We start from the raw sequence: 20939 nt of genomic DNA, 5'->3' as shown, positions 1-20939 counted from the left end.
AAAAAAAAAAAAAAAAAAAAAGCCAGGCATAGTGATGCGTGCCTGTAATCTCAGCTACTCGGGAGGCTGAGGCAGGAGAATCGTTTTGAACCCGGGGGGGCAGAGGTTGCAGTGAGCCAACATCACACCATTGCACTCCAGCATAAGCAACAAGAGTGAAACTCCATCTCAAAAAACAGAAAAAGAAAAAGAAAACTGAGCTTTCCTCCACAATCCTCTCTTGGCCCCTCAATCCTGCTGGGCACCTACTACATAATTGTTTTATTCTCTCGCATTTTACATGCTAGCCTACTATTTACATTTTTATATTTATTTAAGTAAATGATGCCAATTTGATTATTTTTGAAATTAGAATTGATCCAAGAAAGGACTGAAAAGCAGGTACCTCAGTTTTCCACTGACTTCCAACTTTCCTGCTTAGATCCTTCCTCCTAGACCCCTCCACACCCCTCCTAAGACACACCTAGAAGGGACTGACATCGTGTCGCCTCCTCATTTTTCAGGGTAACAATGTTGGAATCTCAGTGTGGTCCAACGGGATCACATTTATAAGTACCTAAAGTAAGAAGCAACGTTCTTTGAAAGTTTGTAAAAATATTCACTATAAACAAAATAGAATCAGATGCTTTGAAGGAAGTGGGGTCTTTGATAATTTTTTTTCACTGTCTTCCTTATTTACTGGTCAATTTGTATTCTCTATGGACTTTATTTTTCCAAAGCAATTTCAGACCTGTTGATCTCATTTGATCTTAAGAGCTTTGCTATAAGGCAGATTATATCATCCCCATATTGAAGGCAAGGAATTGAAATCCAAAAGAGGCAGCGTCCTTAAAGCTGCTTACTTACATGGTAGGGTAGGTGGTGTGTCCATGCTCCCAGTGTAAGGTTCCCAGACTGAGCCCTGCTGACCCTGTTAACAGCCCTATGGAAGAAGCTGGTATCCCCTGTGCATCTCAGGACTCACAGACCTTTGGGAGAAAGTAAGTATGAATGGGTGCTAATTTTAAACACACCCTTGGACAAAGGCAAGACAGGCAGACTCCAGGCCTCCTTTGAGTTCTGGAATGGGTACTCTAGTCCCTCTAAATGATGTCACCGAATGGCCTTTTACACACGGAGATAGCACTTCTTCCACAATAGCCCATGTCCTGTGTGTGTGTGAGGTGTGACAGAACTGGGGAAATTATAATCCCCGTAGATGGGCCAGCAGAATATCTGAGATCACCTTCAGAGCAAAGGAAACACATCATCTTCCCAAACCTCATGACCTATCTGACTGCTTAAAATGAGTATCACTGTCCTCCATCTGTCATCTTAAGTGCATCACAGGCTTTATATTTTCAGACCTTTCACACTAACCGTCTGCCCGGTGAGTGATGACTCATACAAAGCTCAGCGTCCATTGGCTCTTTTCTCAGACTCTGTCCAATCCCAGGGTCACAGGAGACTACTTGGTTCATGGTCTCTAATATTTCAGACAGGAGCTCCCCTTAGGGAGTCCTTCTTTTCCTGGCTGCAGCTCTTTTCATTTTGCCACCTTTTTCCAGCTCCATGATGGTTCTGCAGGTTTCTGGGGCCCCCCAGACAGTGGCTCTGATGGCATTACTGATGGTGCTGCTCACACCTGTGGTCCAGGGCAGGGCCACTCCAGGTAAGAGCACAGCTGCCATTCCTGAAGGGTCTGGCTCAGGGAACAATTCCTAGGGGACTTTATCTTTAAGGGATAAGACTCAGACAGGCTGTGAGGGCTCCTGCCCTAAGCCAGTGTCCTCCCTTCCTAGCTAGAGAAAGAGGCTCATCCCCAATAGGGTAGGTTGCTACCCTACAGCCCTATTCTCTCTCCAAGGACATGGGTACAGCAAACAGAGAGAGGTGCCCGGTGGCCAGTATGCTTGTCTTTGGGGAAATGGGGTCAACAGGTCCAGGATAACCTTGGATGGACAACGTTTGCAGAGAGAGAAGTTGGCAATTGCAGGCCCCTGGGACTGTTCACATCTGCTTCCAGCCTGGAGGGTCTCAAGCAGAGAGCCCTTACTTGGAGTGTCCAGGCTCTGAGGGTCACTGAGGATTCAGTGCTCATGGATAATGCCTCTCATTCTCCAGGGTGCAGCAGGAGCCCACACCCCTTGGACAATGAAGGCAAGATGGGAGGGAGGGTTGGGGACAAGTTCTGGCCTCTGAAGGCACTCTCTTTAAAGGTACTTCTCCCAGCTTCCCCAGTACTTGGTTAGAGTATTGGGGTGGGTTGAGACTTGTAGGAAGAATGAGATGAGGACGTGGTGGGTGCATGAAAGGGATTGAGTGTAGGTTATCAAACAGCAAAGGAAGCAGTAACCAAGTAAAGAATCTCTTCTTCCCGCTGCCTCCCTGTGGCTGGTGTAATATTAAGGCTTCTATGATCCATGTTTTTCTCTCAACACACTCTTATCTTTCTAGCCCAAATTTACACCAACACCCTGAGAGGAAGGACCGCAAAATAGGTGCCTTAGTTTTCCACTGACTTCCACCTTTCCTGCTTAGATCCTTCCTCCTAGACCCTCCACACCCCTCCTAGGACACACCTAGAAGGGACTGACATCATGTCACCTCCTCATTTTTCAGGGTAACAATGTTGGAATCTCCTGAGGACAGCCCCTCAAACCCCAAAGCCCCTCACCTATTACCTTGGGCTCATAGTCTGGGAAGGGGTGGAGAACTTGCGCTTGTAGTCACAGAGAGGTGCTGAGAACTAACCAGCAGGATGGCTCAGCCCTAGGAACTGGAGAGGGGTGAGGCTGGGGAAAGAGGAGGCTGAAGCAACACTGGTGACACTGAACAGTCCCCAGCAGGAGGGGAGGGAACGCAGCAACCCCATCCCATAGGCAGAGCTGTTGTGTGGGATGAGGGGCAGTGTTGGGAGCCACCAAGGAAACCCAGAGGTGAGGGAGAAGAGAGCAGAGGGGGGCATGTGATGGTGGGCAGTGAATGGGTAAAGGGGCAAAGGCTGGGTTGAGGTTGGTAGTGGAAATGAGATGAGGCAGTGGAGCCATGTGACAGGGACTGAGAGTGGGTTACCAGAGCTCCCTGCATAGAAGAATGTTCAATCAAAACCTGCTGGAGGGAGAGCTGGAGCCAAAGGTCAGTGGGTAGAATGGGCAGGGCCGATTCCGCAATGCTCTGCATGCTCCTCCAACTCCACACACATCCCCATCCTCAAACAGGGCACAAGAGAAAAGGGCCAAGGAGCCAGGATGTGGCTTAAAGAGGCTGGGGGAGAAAAGCTTGGCTAAGACAACGCATAGGGAGCTGGAGGTTTTTCATATATCCTCTTTTGAGTGAAGAGATGAATTCACTCAGATCAATAGTTTTCAAACTGTGCTCTGGCAACTCAATTATTAAGGGTTCCACAAGCAGGATAAAATTTCTTACATACAAAAAAACGAAGGTTTCAAATTATACCACAAAGCCCCTCATCACTTATGTCTACTTGGCAGGTAAAATTCCACTTAAAAAGTTAAATGTATATATTTAAAAAAAAAAAAAAAAACTAAGACTGGGTAAAATAAAAAAAAAAAAGAATCAAGTGTTGCAAAGAAAAATTTCAAAACTCTTATTCTTGAGTGAAAAATGTTCTCATACTGGTGAATGAGGAGGAGAAACAAAGACTAACAAATGAAAATGGGAAGATCCACACTCAGAGCCGGACAATTGAACAGGGAGCGGGGAGTGGGTGGCAAGAAAGGAGGAATCTGGACTCAAGGGGCTGGGGTAGGGGCGCTGGGCCTGGGAGTTTAGGGGGCTGGAGTACAAGGTTCCAGAAGAAGAGGCAGATCTGGGTATCTGAGTGAAGACCTGGGATCTGCCTTAGCAATGACAATGGACACGGAAGGTGGACTCCATGGTGTCCCTGAGCCCAGCCCCACCCCTTCTCTACTATCCTCTGCCACCAGCTGTGCAGCTTCTGTGAGGGGCGGGGTTAATAAACTGGAGAAGTTAATTTGCAAAGCATGAGACAGATGTGTGGAACAATCACAGCACCTTAATTTCCCCAATTGTGCCCAAGAACAGAGCAGGCCTGAAAAGACTCAAACAGAAAGGAGCATGCGCCGTGTCACTGATACTTCTGTGTAGACACATGCCTGCCAGGCACTGCTCATGCACTCCCTAGGAAGAACAGCATGTGGGAAAGGCTGCCAAATTTCGTTGTGTAAAAATTACGTCAATGCTCTCTTCCTCGGCGCTGTCTACAGAAGTGGCAGCCATGTCCTCCTCCCCAACATGGCCTCCCTCAGACTGCTCATGAAGCCCAAGATTGTCAAAAAGAGGACAAAGAAGTTCATGCAGCACCACTCAGGCCGATACACCAAAATTAAGCATAACTGGCGGAAACCCAGAGGTGTTGACAACAGGGCTCATAGAAGGTTCAAGGGCCAGATCTTGATGCCCAACATTGCTTATGGGAGCAACAACAACAACAACAAAAACACACATGCTGCCCAGTGGCTTCTGGAAGTTTCTGGTCCACAACATCAAGGAGCTGGAAGTGCTACTGATGTGCAACAAATCTTACTGTGCTGAGATCACTCAAAAGGTTCCTCCGAGAGCTGCAAAGCATTGTGGAAAGAGCCACCTAGATGGCCATCAGAGTCACCAACCCCAATCCCAGGGTATAGAGTGAAGAAAATGAGGAGACAGCTCAGGTCCACATTTTGTGTTTAAATAAAACCATTAAAAATTGCCCAAAAAACATTACATCAATGCCTCTAAACCCAAAGGACTCCAGCCCCGCAGGTCACTGGTTGTTGTGGGGATTTTCATTGATTAAGATACTTTCGACATCTTTTGACACCAAGTCTTTCTGCAGCCATGTTAGAAAATTATCTTTCAGAAGGGCCGGGCACGGTGGCTGACGCCTGTAATCCCAGCACTTTGGGAGGCCGAGGTGGGCAGATCATGAGATCAAGAGATCAAGACAATCTTGGTGAAACACGGTGAAACCCCGGTCTCTACTAAAAATACAAAAATTAGCTGGGCATGGGAGTGCATGCCTGTAATCCCAGCTACTTGGGAGGCTGAGATAGAAGAATTGCTTGAACCTGGGAGGCAGAGGTTGCAGTGACCCGAGATCGTGCCACTGCACTCCAGCCTGGCAGCAGAGTGAGACTCCATCTCAAAAAAAATCGAAAATTAACTTTCAGGCTATAGAATGTTTCTTTTTTCTTTTTTTTGAGACAGAGTCTTGCTCCGTCGCCAGGCTGGAGTGTAGTGGCGCTCTCTCGGCTCACTGCAACCTCCGCCTACAGGCGGGACTACAGGCACGTGCCACAATACCCAGCTAATTTGTGTTTATTTATTTATTTATTTTCAGACGGAGTCTCACTCTGTCACCAGGCTGGGGTGCAATGGCAAGATCTCAGCTCAGTGCAACCTCTGCCTCCTGGGTTCAAGCGATTCTCTTACCTCAGCCTCCTGAGTAACTGCAACTACAGGCGCCCACCACCACGCGCATCTACTTTTTTGTATTTTTAATAGAGATGGGGTTTCACCGTGTTAGCCAGGACGGTCTTGATCTCCTAACCTTGTGATGCCATCCGCCTCGGTCTTCCAAAGTGCTGGGATTACAGGCGTTGAGTCACTGCCTGCCCCAGAGTCTTTCTTATACCAAAATTGAAGAAAGTTTTAAGACATATATTTCTACATTTTCTAAATGCAAAACAACAGGAGCAGGTGGAAGAGTTCTCAAGAAAGTGGCAGAGAAGACAGAGGGCCTAGCTGTGGAAAAGAGAAAGAAGGAAAGGAGGGCTTCCTGGAGGAAGTGGCATTTAAGCCAGGACTCACATCAGGATGGAGATGTCAGGCAGGGAGTTAGGTTAGGGGCAGCAGCTCTGCCCTCCATGTCCCCAGCTCCTTCCTCCCCTGCTGTTTCTCCCAGGGACCCATAGGAAACATCTCCTCCTTCTCCTCCAGCCCCCAGCAGAAGGAACTGCCCTCCCCTCAGTGCTGGCCCCTCCCTAGTGATCACTCAGTCCCCCAGAGCAGTGAGTCTCATTCATTCCAGTAAATCCTCTCGCTGCTGGTGAGAAAACTGAGGCCTGGAGAGGCTCTGCGACCTGCCTAGGACCACAGAACTCGGTAGCAGGAAAACTCTTATTTTAAAATCCAGGCCTGAGTGGGAAGATTTGGGAAGAATCGTTAATATTGAGAGAGAGAGAGAGAGAGAGAGAGAGAGAGAGAGAGAGAGAGAGGATTAGGGGAGAGTGCTCCCCCGCTTCATGGCCGCCCCTTCCCGCAGAGAATTACATGCTCCAGGTCAGGGACGAATGCTATGCATTTAACGGGACACAGCGCTACCTGGAGAGAAACATCTACAACCGGGAGGAGTTCGTGCGCTTCGACAGCAACGTGGGGGAGTACCGGGCAGTGACAGAGCTGGGACGGCCTGACGCGGAGTACTGGAACAGCCAGAAGGACTTCATGGAGCGGAAGCGGGCCGAGGTGGACACAGTGTGCAGACACAACTACGAGCTGGACGAGGCTGTGACCCTGCAGCGCCGAGGTAAGTGACGGCTTTGGGCCAGGGGTCCCAGGACAGCCACAGGGGCTGGGCCCAGGGCTGGGTGGCAGCCAGGCCAGCCTAAGGGACGTTAGTGCTAGGCAGCAAGGGGACTTTGGGCTGGGGATTCATGGGGAGAACCCATCTGGAGCATGTCAGGGGAGCCAGCACGGGGACCTGGACTGGGCTGAGCATGGAGTGAGGAGGATGGGCACAGAGAGACCCTGGGGACATTATCAGGCCTGGCAGCTGACTGCATGTGGGGCGAGGGAAGGAGGCCACAGGACAGCCTGCAGGGGTGTAGTGTGGAGATGGAGGTGCAGATGGCACATCAGGCCACACAGAGAAGAAACCTGCAGGGAGATGGCAGGGTTTGAGGTGCTGGAGGGGCCAGATGGATGGTCTGATGGGCAGATAGAGAGACGGGTCTGCAGCCAGGGAGGGGCCTGGGCTACATGAGACCACACAGGGAGAGGGGACCCAGGGGCAAGAGCAAAGGTCTGGATCCTGGGAACTGGAAAGATGTGATTTGGCCAAGAGAGAAAGGCCTGTGAATAAGACAAGAAAACAAAGTGCAGTGTGAGAACAGGCCTGCAGAGGAGAGTTCTGGAAGCTGAGGTAGGGGGCCGCAGCAGCACAGGGGAGAGCGGTGCCGGTGACTTGGGAAGGTCAGAAAACGGAAGACGGAAAGTGGGTTTGGAAACCGGGGCCGCCTGGGGAGAGCAGGTTGGCTGCAGGGGTGGGAGCTGGGATGAGAGGGAGTGAATGAGGCTGAGTGTGGAGCATCCTCCTCGGGGCTGAGATGGATTTTACTTGTCTTGGGTTCCCCATGGTTGGCACAGGGCAGTGTTTGAGCTCATTCGTCTCTTCCTTCAGGAAGTCTGGGTGTAAAGGGATGGAGAGAGGTGAGGTGTGGGCAGTAAGAGGATTTCTCAAGGATGAGACAGGAGAGGCTTGGAGCTTGGGCTTCCTTCTGTGAACATGTGAGGTGGGGAGCCTGCTGCACCAACCTGAGGGACCCGGGGGAATAGCGTCAGGGGATGGGAGTGAGCCCTGGACCTTTGTCCTGGAGACAGGAATAAATGAAGGGAGGAGGAGGAGGCTAGGGAAATCACAACTTCGATCCCCTTTTTTTTCTGGAAAGTGGAAGGAAGTTCACCTGCCAGGAGGGAGAATGTGGACACATTGGGTGGGGATGAGGTGAGTGACATGGGTTTAGGAAAGTCGCTGAGGTAATGGTTGAGAGAGGTGTGCAAATAAAAATACTGAATTGGAAAAAACTGTTACTAAGACTTTGTAGAGGCACAAATCAGAGACATGGCAGCATTCTTTTCATGGTAATCAGCTGCCAGATTGCAGAGACCTGATGTCAGCCTAAGCAGTGTGGATGTCTCCTCAGGGCTCACAGGTCCCCAACCTCACTGCTCAGAAGACTCCTAGAGATCCTCTGTGTTGCACAGATGCCCAGACTCACTGCCCTGAGACTCAGACTCCCTGGGTGGGGAGGTCTGGGGAATCTGTGTTTGTAATCAGCTCCCTAGACATTCCCATATAGCCAAATAAGTATTGTCAGAACACTGAAGATTTTTGAAAAATGAAAAACAGAGGGGTAGAGCTGTGCCTTCAGAAGACTACTAAGGGTGTTGGGTAGAGAAGGGACCAGAGGCAGGGAGATGAGGCAGGAAACTGCTGTTATTGTCAGGGAAATTGCAATGAAGGCATGAATTAGAACAGGGAAAACACAGAGGCAGGGGAGAGGCGAGAAGGAGGAGGAAGGGAGTTGTGACAATTGCAGTGTGGATGCCCACCCAAATCTAGAAGTAATTGAGCAAATGTTCCTGGGCGTTAGAGAAGGCAACTAGAACAAACAGGAATCCTTGCCCTGGTGAAATGTATTTGAACTGGGTCAGAAATGAGGCCTTTGGGTATCAGGCCTTAGCTCCAGCGCCCCCTGGAGGTCTCCGACGTGCTCCGGGCTGACCGGCTCCTGTCAAAAAATATTGAGCAAGATGCTTCTCATGGAATGTTCTGGGACCTTAAAACAGACACCCAAGTATTCCGCCTGATTTCATGGTTCCCAGGAGCTCTATGGGGAAAAAATTGTACGTAATTACAGAGGTGATTGAAGTAGTGAGACACAGGTGTCCCTGAAATAAACTCACACTGAGGGAAGAAGAGGCTGGGAATGTGGATCAGTCTGTAAACAAGGCAAAAATAGCATAGGGAGTAAGGGTGTGCGTCAGTTCAAGACGGCACTTTTACCTGGCCCAGCCCCACGTCAGGGTATGTGTTCTCCAGGAAGTAGAAAGGAAAGAGCTGAGTGTGGGGACATAGAAGACTAGTTTGAGACATTCCTCTGAATGAGCTGTTCTCTAGGACCCGTTGGCCCTTTTCTGTGTTTGTTTTTTGTTTTTGTGTTTGCGTTTGCGTTTGTTTTGAGTCAAGTTCTGGCTCTGTCTCCCAGGCTGGAGGGCTGTGACGCAATCTTGGCTCACTGCAGCCTCAACCTCCTGGACTCAAGTGATCCTCCTGCCTCAGCCTCCCATGTAGCTAGAACTACAGATACACATACCACCATGTCCAGCTAATTTCTTTTTCTTCTTGGAGATGGGATCTCACTATGTTGCCAAGACTGATCTCAAACCCCTGGGCTCCAGTGATTCTCACCGCTCAGGCTCCCAAAGCGCTAAGATTACAGGCAGGACCACCATGCCTGGCCTTTTCTGCCTTTCTGAGGAGGAAGAAGGTACTGGTGGCAGAGATCCAAAAAAAAAGTTGCCGGCAGCAGTGAGGAAATTTACCTGCGAACGAGCTGGGGCACAAATACAGAGATGCAGAGGGTGCCAACACCTGGTTATCTGTGAGACCTTCACAGGACCTAAAGACACAGCTCAGAGGAGGAACTTGGAAAAGGACGGATTTCTACTGCTCAAACATGTAGAGGCTCAGGATAGTATGTGAATATGAAGATTTTAGGTTTTTGTAGGTGAGGTCAAAAAATACATAGGTTATTTGCAGAATAAGACACATCTAGCCCTCTTCATTTTCTTTGTATTTTCATGAAATAAAGTAATTAGATTAATAGGCCACCATCATGCCATTGTCTGCATATCTTCATTTCAAGATATTATTTGGGTAAATTTTGCATCCTTTGTATCAAGAAAGAACTTTGAAAAGTTAGGTAGTTTCACAGTTGATTAAATATTCTTTGACCAAATTGCTTTTAGTTAAAATTTCTCCTGAATGTGCTAGAGTGCTACCTCTGTATCCCTGCCATTCCCCTGTACACTTATTATTTTATTCAAGATCATGCATGCTGTACGTGAAGGTCTATTTCTATCTTTTCAGTGCTACCCTTACCCACTAGGCTAATCGCATTGTTCCTATTTTCGACATCTGGGAATCAATTACATAGTGAACATGACTAACAAATAATAATCTGGTCAGATGCAGTGGCTCATCCCTGTAATCCCAGCACTTTGGGAGACTGACCGAGCGGATCACTTGAGGTCAGGAGTTGGAGACCAGCCTGACCAACATGGTGAAACCCTGTCACTACCAAAAATACAAAAAAAATCACCAAGTGTGTTGGCAGGCACCTATAATCCCAGCCACTTGGGAGGCTGAGGCAGGAGAATTGCTTGAACACAGGAGGTGGACGGCCTGAACCCCTCTTTCAACCTCAGCCCTCAGGTGAGTGAGGAAAGAGCTAATATTGCGCTGCTGCACTCTAGACTGGTGACAGAGTGAGACTTTGTCATGAAGAAGAAAGAAAAAGAGAAAGAGAGAAGAAAGAAAGAGAGAAAGAAAAAAAGAGAAAGGGAGGGAGGGAGGGAGGGAGGGAGGAAGGAAGGAAGGCAGGCAGGCCTCAAATGCTATTTCATTATGTTTCTTCCCCATTCCTAGTCCAGCCTAGGGTGAACGTCTCCCCATCCAAGAAGGGGCCCTTGCAGCACCACAACCTGCTTGTCTGCCACGTGACAGATTTCTACCCAGGCAGCATTCAAGTCCGCTGGTTCCTGAATGGACAGGAGGAAACAGCTGGGATCGTGTCCACCAACCTGATCCGTAATGGAGACTGGACCTTCCAGATCCTGGTGATGCTGGAAATGACCCCCCAGCAGGGAGACGTCTACACCTGCCAAGTGGAGCACCCCAGTCTGGACAGTCCTGTCACCGTGGAGTGGAGTGAGTTACTCTTTAATGACTCTCTAGACCCCACCTTTGAAAAGCAGGGGACTCTCTGGCTCTGGGGTCCACTCATCTAGTCTTCTGCATCTATACCCTGGGGCCATGTCCAACCCCATCCTTCTTCTACACCAGCTCCCGAGCATAGCTTTAAGCCGGGGCAATGGAGACTTCCTGACCCTGGCTTAGGGGGTCCTGAGGATTCATAGTTCTCCCCCTTGTCAGAGAATCTAAGGACACAGACACCTTCCTGAACTGACCTCACCCATGGGAACAGTTCTCCTCCTTCAGCATTTCAGCCTATTGTGTCATTCTGAGAGGCAACTTCCAGAATCAGCATTTGCCACCTTGTTGAGGTCACACCCTATGTTCCAGATATGAGGGTGGCTCTTTCTGAATTTCCTCTTATCCAGGGTTTTTCCCCCTCACTGTCCTTGTCTCGATATTCTGCATCAGGCTCCAGAATCTCAGGCAGGACGTGGGTAGGGGTGCAGCTGGAGAAGGTGACACTGAATCTGGGTCTGTCCTTCCCAGAGGCACAGTCTGATTCTGCCCGGAGTAAGATGCTGACAGGAGCCGGGAGCTTCGTGCTGGGGCTCCTCATCTGCGGAGTGGGCATCTTCATGCACAGGAGGAGCAAAAAAGGTGAGAAAGCCTGCAGGGTGAGCAGGACTTACCTTCCCCTGCCATATTCACACATATTCCGTGGTGAGGGGTTCAGACAGAAAAGAAACGTCAGAAAGCTCTAGAGGCCACTGAAGTCAGATAGTCAGGGAACAAACATGACCTATAGGTAGAGAGGTATCCCAGGCTGGGGTCTTAATGCAGCCAGATGCATGAGGTCCCAGGTACTCAGGCTCCTGCGGGGCACCCATTGAGTGGTGGGCAATGGGAGTTGGTGGGATAGAAACGTTTCTCTAATTATCTGAGGTGGTTTCAATGGCTGAATACATAAACTTTCCTCTTTCATTTCAGCTCAACGAGGATCTGCATAAACAGGTAATATTCCCACTTTGATTTCCTTGCGGGGTGGGTTGCAGGAGGATATGACTCTTTTCTGTGCATTGTGACACTGAGGCTCCTCTAGGAAGAGAATCTCAGGCCTGAACCCCTCTTTCAGTCTCAGCCGTCAGGTGAGTGGGGAAAGAGCGCTGCATGGCTCCATTCCTGAAGGAAGCAGAGATCAACTGTGTTCTATATCAGACTTAGTCTCAGCCTCTCACCGTAATTTTTCTCTCCTGGGCCTTAAAGGAAGGAGGCCAGCCACCTGGGATAGTTTTTCCTTCACCCCCCACAGGGTTCCTGACCTTGCCGAAAAGACTAATTTTGTTAGCCCCAGCCGCTGCTTCCGGGACAGACACCCAGCTCCCCAAGAGGACGCTGCTGCCAAGAAGTTGCTCTGAAGCCAGTTTCTGTCATTCTGCTCTTTGATTCAATGCACGGTTTCTCTCACTGAATTCTTCTTAGTGCCATAAATAATCAAAACCCAACATGAGTGTTTGTTTCTTTCAAAAATAGGCACCAAATCATCTCTCATCACTTTTGTCTGAGGGTTTTAGTAAACAGTAGGAGTTAATAAAGAAGTTCTTTTTGGTTTACACATAGGAAAGAAGAAAACCATGAAAATGGGGATAGGTTAACTATTGTATAATGCAGCCTGTTACACGTGGCACTATTCTGAATTTAATGTATTTCAGTGAGCTGACCCCAAATCAAGTTTAGTGTCTTCATCCATTTAGGTCCCAGACCACTGTTCTTGTCTATTCAGTGGTGAGCAGACTGCAAATCTGCCTGATAGGACCCATATTCACACAGAACCGATTCAACGTATAACTGACTGAGACCACGTTTTATCATGACCATTAAGAAATTAAATGATCGGGGCGGATCATCTGAGGTCAGGGGTTCAAAACCAGCCTGGCCAACATGGCGAAACCCCATCTCTAAGAAAAATAAAAATAAAGAAGTTAAATGATCATCAGAATTTAAAATTATAAATATAATCTAATACACCTTAAACATTTACTTTGCATGTCATCACAAATACTCCTTAACCAAATATGGCTTGGCCTTTGAATGAATCAAGTAGTCGTCATTTATCCTCTAGGTCTGCATTCATCCACCAGCCTAGACCTCCTGTCTTAATTTTCATATAGACAAAATGCCTCTCCATTAAGGAAAGAGCAAAGCAATACATGTAGCACTCTTTTTCAAACACTGGTCTTTTTTTCTTTTTCTTTTTTACAGTCCAACATTGTTACATGTTTTGTGTCTCATGTTGTCACCTTTCAGTCAAGGTAGAGGACGTGTTTGGTGTAAGCTTTCTCTTTCACATAGGGGATGGATTCTTCACTCCTGATACACAGAATGAGCGCTCAGCAGCCCTCTGACACATCCAGTTGATGGCTTCCCTCTCCAGGGCATTTTATCAGTGTCTTCTGGGCCTTTTGTGTCCCTGGGCACTTGTCCCTGGTCAATTCCCACAAGCTACTTTGCTCCTCTCTCCCTCTTCCCCTTGCAAATAATGCCCTGCATCCAGGGACCAGCTTCCTCCAGTTCCAAGAGAGGTGGGGCTGAAGGTACAGACTTGGGCGCCACTGGCACAGATATAAGTAAATATGGCTGGAGTCTGCAGAGAGGATGGACAAGTGAGGAAGTCAGGAAAGAGAAGCCACCCACAAGGACATCCAATCATGTCTCACATAACCCTCTTGGCCTAGGGAGTAGGACACAATCATTTTTTCTTTTTAAAATGTACTTATCCCTGATTAGCCTCATTTCCTCAAAAACTATAAAGCAAAATACTGCTGCCTTGTTTTGTGTAGTAATTTCAGCTGTCGCATGAGGCCACAAGGACAGTACATAATAAATAAATGAGGACCCTTTATCTGTCTTATTTTCCCTTCTGGCTTCACAGCCAACTTGTGAGAAACCTATGCAGCAAAATTAATATGATTTTAATCCAGGATTCAACGATGGAAGGAGGTCATGAGAATTGCAGAATGGCCTCAAATTGAGATCACTGTGAAATCCTGATTCAAAGCACATAAATCCTACCCTCAGAGCCAATGATCAGTCAATATCACAAACCAAATCCAATCAGAGTCATTCTGTTTCATGCTTGTCGCCTGTACCCATGTTACAGGTCAGGGCAGTACCCAGAGTGGAGTGAGCAATCTCTGGATTAACACTTGGCAGGATCAGAAACTGAGGTGTCTGCACCCACGTTACAGGAACAGGATATGTGCTGCTAGGGAACTGAGGGTATGAGGAGATGAGGAAAAGCCCTGGAGTCACAGAAAGAAGGCATCGGATGTGTCTCACTCTGACATATGCAGGTATTTATTAAACTCTGGGATTTCTAAGAAAACATGCAGTGCAGAGAGAGGTCCCAGAGAAGACCAGGGAAGAGAGACCATCTAAACTGGGGATGACCTTGTCACTACACTTCAAATTTTAAGTATTTATAGAGTGTTTTCTAGGAGTCAGGTCCTTTACTGAGTGCAATGTGCAGCAGGATCAAAGGCAGCCAGGAGGTAGAGGAGTCTTGAAGTCAGTCATTAAAGTTGAAGAGCAGAGATTCAAAGGAAAACTGGGACCAGAGCTTTAAACGAGACCTGAAGCTGGTGACTCTTTTGTGTTGGCCTGTGACTCAGAAAGATTGACACCCGCAGTAGAACAAACCCAGTGGACTTAGGACTCCCAGCTGAGTGTTGTATCTCCGATCCCTTTTCACCTGGTCCCTTCATTCTTTACTCCTCACAATCCCCTAAGGAGAAGGTGGTCTATCTAACAGATGATGCTTCCGCAGTTGGTGATCAAGGGGTACCCTAAGCTGAAGTCATTTCACCCTCTCTTTGTCACCATTCAAGTAGCAGTGAGGCCCAGCCAGGGGATGGTGAAAGTGGAAGGAGGTGGGAGTTGGGCATGGGGTGTGAAGATGTTCCTTAAAGGGGTTCTAATAACCACTCGTACTACCAGGCCAGTCAACACTTATCATAGTTGACGCCCTTTGAGCATGTCATATTGTAAAGTGTCCCTGAAATTCCTGCTCACTTGGCTTATAAGATGAAACATCTTCCTAGTTCTCCTATCCTTCTGCTTATTCAAAGTCTTGTTGAGCGAGCACCTTCCCTTCTATTCCTCTTACACAGTAAGAATAGGATCAGCTGTGCTAAAGTAACAAATACCTGGATATTCAGGTTTAGCTCACACTACATGTCCAAACCAAGACTGCTGGGAAGCTCTGCTCATCATCTTAGGAAGCCAGGCTGACAGGCTTTCTCCTGCACATCTGCTCCCAGAATCTCCCCAGCAGAGCGAAGGGAACCTGAGAAATCATTCACTGACTGTCAGTGATCCCTCCTAGAAAGAACATACTTCTCGAATTTCATTTTCCGACATAAATCACATGGCTGCAACTAACTTCGAAAGAGTGGGAATCCTTGAAGGTGGAAAACATTTAAGAAGTACGTGTTAAATAAATAATAAAACACTTCTACAAGAAGTGTTTATGGAGGACCTACTGTGTAGCAGGAGCAACGCCAGGCATTATGGGTATAAGCAGTCTTCAACTCCTAAAAAGTTTACAAACTACCTGCTGGCCTAAGGAGGGGCGCAGGGATGCTGGCAACAGTCTTTTTCTTCATCCAGGTACCACTTACATGGGTGCTTGCATTGATAATCATTCAATGTACATTCTATTGGTTTGTGTGTTTCTTCCAAATGTCCCAGTGTTCACCATAAAAAGGGCTTAAATAGGGAAGTAAAGGAGAATTTGGGAATTTGAAGCAAAAGCAAGAAGCCAATGAACTAAGCACAAATATTGAGCTTTGATTATGATTAGAATAAGAAACATAATAGATGACATAAGAAGTAGGACTTTTGCAACAGAAGTGTAACTAGTAAACAAAAAGCCAGACTGAGACACTCCCCCAAGGACAGTATGATAATAGAAAATGTAAAAGAAAAGCAAAGAGAAATAAAGGATAGAAACAGACATCTGACATCTTGATAATTAGACATCTAGAAAGTCAGGGAAATAGTAGAGGGAGAGGAATAACTGAAAACATGATAGATGTTTCTAGAAAGATGAAATAACTTTGTTCAAAATGGTACACACAATGTCAGACTAGTTATTAAACAAATTTGTTAGGGGAAAACTAACTGAAAACAAATGAGCTAATTAAATTTAAAAGATGGAAAAGTAGAAAAACAGCTAAAAGTAAATATATGTAAGCAATAAGCACAAGGACTGAATTCAATGAAATATAAAAATAACAAAGACAAACAAAATCAAATTTTGAGGCAATGAAAATTTAATGAGACCTCTGGCAAGACTCCTAAGGAAAATATAATACATTCAAAATGAAAAGGGGAAATGGCTATATGTACACACCTTTAAAATGCAAAATCTTACGACCAAGCCTATACCTATGAATTTGAAAACTTAGATAATATGGATACTTTTTTGAAAGATATAAAGGTCAAAACTACAGGAAGAAATAGAAAACTAAAATGGAGAAGGGAAAATCAAAGAAATTGTCATGGGAAGCAAAGAATCGCCTTCCAAAGAGCCCTGTCCTGATAATATTACAGTTGGGGCGTCCTCCCACATTTTCATGAGCAGACCATGCCTCTTACATGCGTGGTTCTAGAACACAGAATGAAACAGAGTTTTTGAGATCATTTTGTGAGGCTGGTTCATTCATATTTCCAAAGCCAGCTAAGAATAGTACAAAAGAAGGGAATTACTGACCAATGTTACCCATGTCACCGAATCCAATAGGACACTACAAAAACAATTAATTTTGACCAATTTAGATTTATTCTAGGAATGCAATAATTCTTCAGTGTCAGAAAACATATAACGCAGTTAACACATTAGTGGACACCACAAAATTCATATTAATTTAAACTGAATTCAGCTCAAGACATAGACAGAATTTAATCAATTTCACGACATGGTAAAGACAGTGAACCGAAAATCCATAGCATATATATTTATGAAGAAATTAGGTGCATTCCCTTTGAGATTATACAAAGGATCGATGTCCTTTGTTGTTGGAAATGCTTAACATAGCATTGGAGTTTCTGAACATCGCTATGTGTACAGAAGAAAATCAAGGCTTTGAAAAATGTAAGAAGACAGATTGTGACTGCAGATGATACAATCTACATACTGGATAAGACTGCAGCCACTGCCGGCCCACAGCCTGGTTTCAAATCCAAGCTCTGCACTTTGAAGCTGTGTGACCTGCACCTTTCCTGGTATCTGATTCCCTGTCTGTAACATGAAATAAATAAGAATCCACCTCCACATGTAAGTAAGTGAACACAAGCCTGGCGCAGTGGCTCTTGCCTGTAATTCCAGCACTTTGGGAGGTTGAGGCAGGCAGATCACGAGGTCAGGGGTTCAAGACCAGCTTGACTAACATGGTGAAACCCGGTCGCTACTTAAAAATACAAAAATTAGCCAGGCATGGTGGCGTGCACCTGTAATCCCAGCTACTTGGGAGGCTGAGGCAGGAGAATTGCTTGAACCTGAGATGTGGAGGTTGTGGTGAGCCGAGAGTGAGCCATTGCACTCCAGCCTGGGTGACACAGCGTAACTCCATCTCAAAAACAATAATAAAAAACAAGTGAACGCATGACAAGCACTTAGAATAGTGCCTGGAACATAGTAAGCAACTGAAGGAATGTAATTTCTCATTACATTTGTTGTTTCCCATTACATTTGTTAATGTTTTTATCCAGCCTAGCGGCTCTAAAACATCAGTGCTCAAGGAAACCCTGGTGAAGTGTTGCTCCTTCTCATTCTTCACCCCTAACTTGTTACCTCGTCTTTTCCACTGCATCCCTAATACACCACTGAGGTGAGTCACAGGAGCCCCTGGACCCAGGGATGCTGTCAGATCACTCGGTCTTCGAGACGATGGTGCCATTGATGACCCCCGCCAGCCCCACCACCAGGCCCAGGGCGCAGACCCGCATCTCCATGGTTTCGGGCACCTGGATCTGTTCTGGGACCTCTGCGGCACCAAGGGAAGATAGAGTTATAGGGTACAGAGAGAGCAGGGGCTGGCCTGGGGTGTGGGAGGCGCTGGGTACTTGAAACCATGAGATGGTGACGTTTGGATAAGTGACCATAAACCATGGGATTGAGGAAAGCAGCTGCTGAGGAGAAATGGGTCCAGAAAATAAAAGTGGTGCTAAGGCCGTGGTGGCGGAGGGAGGGCGCTGGGGACCCCAGTCCCAGAGGAGCGGCTGGTGCAGGCCCCACTGCTCCCCCTGGCGGTCACAGATGTCCTCGGCCGTGGGAAGGAAGGTGAACGTGGCAGATGAGGGTGTTGAGCTGGCCCAGCTCCACAGGCTTCTTGGGAGACACGGTCACCTCAGGGTGCTCTGAAAAGGGATAGGACCCAAGGAGCCTACTGCCATTGGCTGAGTCTCAAAGGTGCCACCACCTGAAGCTCTATATTCACCAGATTAGGGGCCCCCTTCCCAGGCCCACCCTCCTGCTCCCCCAGGGCTTGTGGACAGGGTTATAGCTTGTCATGCCCCTGACCTGGCCCCCTCGGCCCAGCCTTTATCTTGAGTAAGAAGAAAATGGCTGCTCCTCTGCTGTCCTAAGCACCCAGCTGTGTGGACCCCGCACTGCTCACTCTAGGGGAAGGGGCTCACTCATGAGTGGGCATCATGGCCTGTAGTTCTCTGTGTGGCAGTGAGGCCCTCCCATCCCTCCAGCTGGGCTAGAGCGGAACAGGCAGTACCATTTGTGGCCCAGTCCTGTTTGGACCATTGGATCTGGGCGTTCAAGTGCTTCCTTGCCGTGATGATTCCAGCAACACCCTTCTGAGCGCCAAAGTCAAAAGAGTGAGTAAACTCTGGTAGATGCTAGACCATCTTCTCATCCAGGTTCACGAGAACTGCTCCTTCTCATCAAATGCAATCACACACTCCCCAGAGGGTCTGTGTGTCTGCACAAACTCTGCATATGTTGACACAGGGTCTGCTGCATGAAGGGGAAGAAGATGGAGAATGGGTGAATATGTAGGCAACTACACAGAATGCAGAAAGCAAGAGGTAACAGGAAGGTTATTGGGGACACGAAGGAATAACACAGAAAATGAAAAAGACAAAATGAAAGAAAAGGAAAGGAATGGGAAGAAACAAAGACAGAAATGACCCATGACCGATTTAGGTTGTTTCTCTTGTCTCTAAAGACTTAAACGTCCACCTACAATAATGGCGATATTGAACACAATAAGATGATATTTATTGGGCGCTTACTTTGTGCTAAACTTATCCATTGAATCTTCACACACCCATGTAGAAAGAATTATTTTGCATAATAGCGAACTGACCACAGAGATAAAGTAACTTGTCCAAGTCACACGACTCCTGGTAGAAACAATACTGAGTAGTCCTCCTACCCCATTCCCATAGGATCTCAGAAACCCTACAGGACAATACATTAAAAACTACTGACATAGCCACAAAGCAAGGCAGGCAAGTGGAAGGATGGAATAAATATTTCAGAGTGGGAAAAAACTGTGAAAGACATTAAAAGACCTCATTTATAGACTTCAAGTTACATTCTTACTTTTCAAATTAAAATGATACCTTGTATAATTTTATCCACAACACTTACATTTTAGGCAGAATACATTTAAAAGTATTATCATTCACCTAATATTCACAAAATTGTCTTATGAAGTGTATGTTTTCAAGTGTAGTTTCACCTGGAAATAAAAGTTGTTGCATTTGAAACACCTGTGGGATAGTAACTTAGCTTTACCTGATGTGAAAGAAGCAGCCACTGCTTGATAACAAGAAGTAAATTATTATTACAGTAAAAAAATAAAGATGAGGGAGTTTGGGGTTCAGACTGGAAGAGGAAGTGAAGTGAAATGACACTGCATGGTTGATGATCCCTAAGCGAGGATGTTCTCCCAGTCCAACATGGGGAAAACCAGTCCTCCACTTAGATGCATAGAGAGACAGCAAGTTCAGTGTCACACATGGATGGTGAGGGTCCTCCACTGAGTTTAGGGTCTAGAGAATTACTCACCTACAGAAATGAAGCCCAAAGGAAAAAGAAAAATACATGGTGTATAGATTGGGCTACACACATGTAATTGGTTCAGCTTAGGCTACTTTATATTTATTATATCTACAAAATCTGAAAAATAAAGTACTGCACATTTTGAAGCCAATTCCACCCTCAAAATGTTAATTTTCATTCAGTTAAATAAATGTTTATTGTGAACTTTCACTCTCCAGGTAATAAGAATGTAACTCAAAAGATAGGAACTTTGTCCTCAATCTGCTTGAAATCCAAGAACAAAAGGGACAAAGAAAAGACGATTGCCACACGTGTGGTTTGATAGACACTCAGTATCACAGAGTTTACACAGGAGCTACTCAGGAGCAAAAGAAGGCATTAAAGTTACAACACGATTTCAGAAAGATTCCTAGGGACAGTGTTCACCTGAAGACAGCAAAACACAGAAGGAGGAAAATGGCATTTCCAGCAGGAGAAGCAGACTCAGGAGCAGAGAGGCATGAATTTGCAAGGAGAGCTACAGTTCTTCAGTGTGACTGAGCCAGAGGGGATGTGGGCGGGGCTGCACTGTGACCGCCTGTGTGCTGATGGCAGGTGTCTGCATTTTATCCCACAGAACACGGGAAGTTCTCAAGGTTTTCCAGTAGTTCATAAGCTGATCTAGTTCCTCTTTCATATGCATTTATTTAGAATTTTGCTCCTATTCAAACGGGTCACACAGTGAAAAGAGGAAGGGAACTAAGTAACATGGATCGGGCAGCAACAGATACAGTGCCTTGTGTTCTACATGTGTGAACTCATTTAGTTCTCACAGCAATTTTGCAAGGTAAATAGTGTTACTGCTATTTTGCTTTTCAAGAAATGGAGAGTTAGAAGGTTGTGTCTTGCCCAAGACAACCTAGTAATAAGCCGTAGTGCAAGGCTGGAATCCCTACCTGTGACATGTTCCTTTTCTTACCCATATGACCCCCCACTATATCCTTCTGCGGTTATATTTTAATATGTCCTGTTCTGAGTGAGAGATACATTCACTCAGATCATTGACTTTCAAATTGTGCTCTGGGTAACTCAGTTGTCAAAGTTTCCACAACAGGATGAAGTTCCCCTTATACAAAAAAATTAAGGTCTCAAATTCCACCACACACTCATGAC

At 46.5% G+C, this 20939-nt stretch overlaps 1 protein-coding gene across 4 annotated transcripts; it reads left to right on the top strand.

Annotated features, from left to right (window-relative positions):
- Window positions 1-1449: 1449 nt before the first annotated feature.
- LOC108300065 (HLA class II histocompatibility antigen, DP beta 1 chain) lies at window positions 1450-12241 on the top strand. 4 transcript variants are annotated; one of them, XM_017522707.2, is made up of 6 exons: window positions 1450-1651; window positions 6272-6535; window positions 10439-10720; window positions 11255-11364; window positions 11694-11719; window positions 12018-12241. In XM_017522707.2, exons 1-6 carry the CDS (start codon window positions 1552-1554, stop codon window positions 12121-12123), a joined length of 888 nt encoding a protein of 295 aa, XP_017378196.1. In that variant the 5' UTR covers window positions 1450-1551; the 3' UTR covers window positions 12124-12241. The 4 variants fall into 4 exon arrangements, with proteins under 4 accessions (XP_017378196.1, XP_017378198.1, XP_037592213.1 ...); XM_017522709.2 differs by having other exon boundaries at window positions 11255-11365; window positions 11696-11715; window positions 12014-12096; XM_037736285.1 differs by lacking the exon at window positions 12018-12241 and adding an exon at window positions 11808-11827 and having other exon boundaries at window positions 11255-11365; window positions 11696-11719.
- Window positions 12242-20939: the final 8698 nt, after the last annotated feature.

The sequence above is a fragment of the Cebus imitator genome, unplaced genomic scaffold (assembly GCF_001604975.1).
Source record: "Cebus imitator isolate Cc_AM_T3 unplaced genomic scaffold, Cebus_imitator-1.0 Scaffold24, whole genome shotgun sequence".
NCBI lineage: Eukaryota > Metazoa > Chordata > Mammalia > Primates > Cebidae > Cebus > Cebus imitator.
Note: the sequence above shows the minus strand (reverse complement) of the source record. Positions and strands in the feature narration are given on the sequence as shown.

What these genes read in the sequence shown, in the direction of transcription:
- LOC108300065 (XM_017522707.2), top strand. Translation starts at nt 1,552, where the DNA reads ATGATGGTTCTGCAGGTTTCTGGGGCCCCCCAGACAGTGGCTCTGATG. An exon ending in CCAGGGCAGGGCCACTCCAG is followed by an intron (nt 1,652 to 6,271) that starts GTAAGAGCACAG and finishes CCCTTCCCGCAG; the next exon opens with AGAATTACATGCTCCAGGTC. An exon ending in TCCTGTCACCGTGGAGTGGA is followed by an intron (nt 10,721 to 11,254) that starts GTGAGTTACTCT and finishes TGTCCTTCCCAG; the next exon opens with AGGCACAGTCTGATTCTGCC.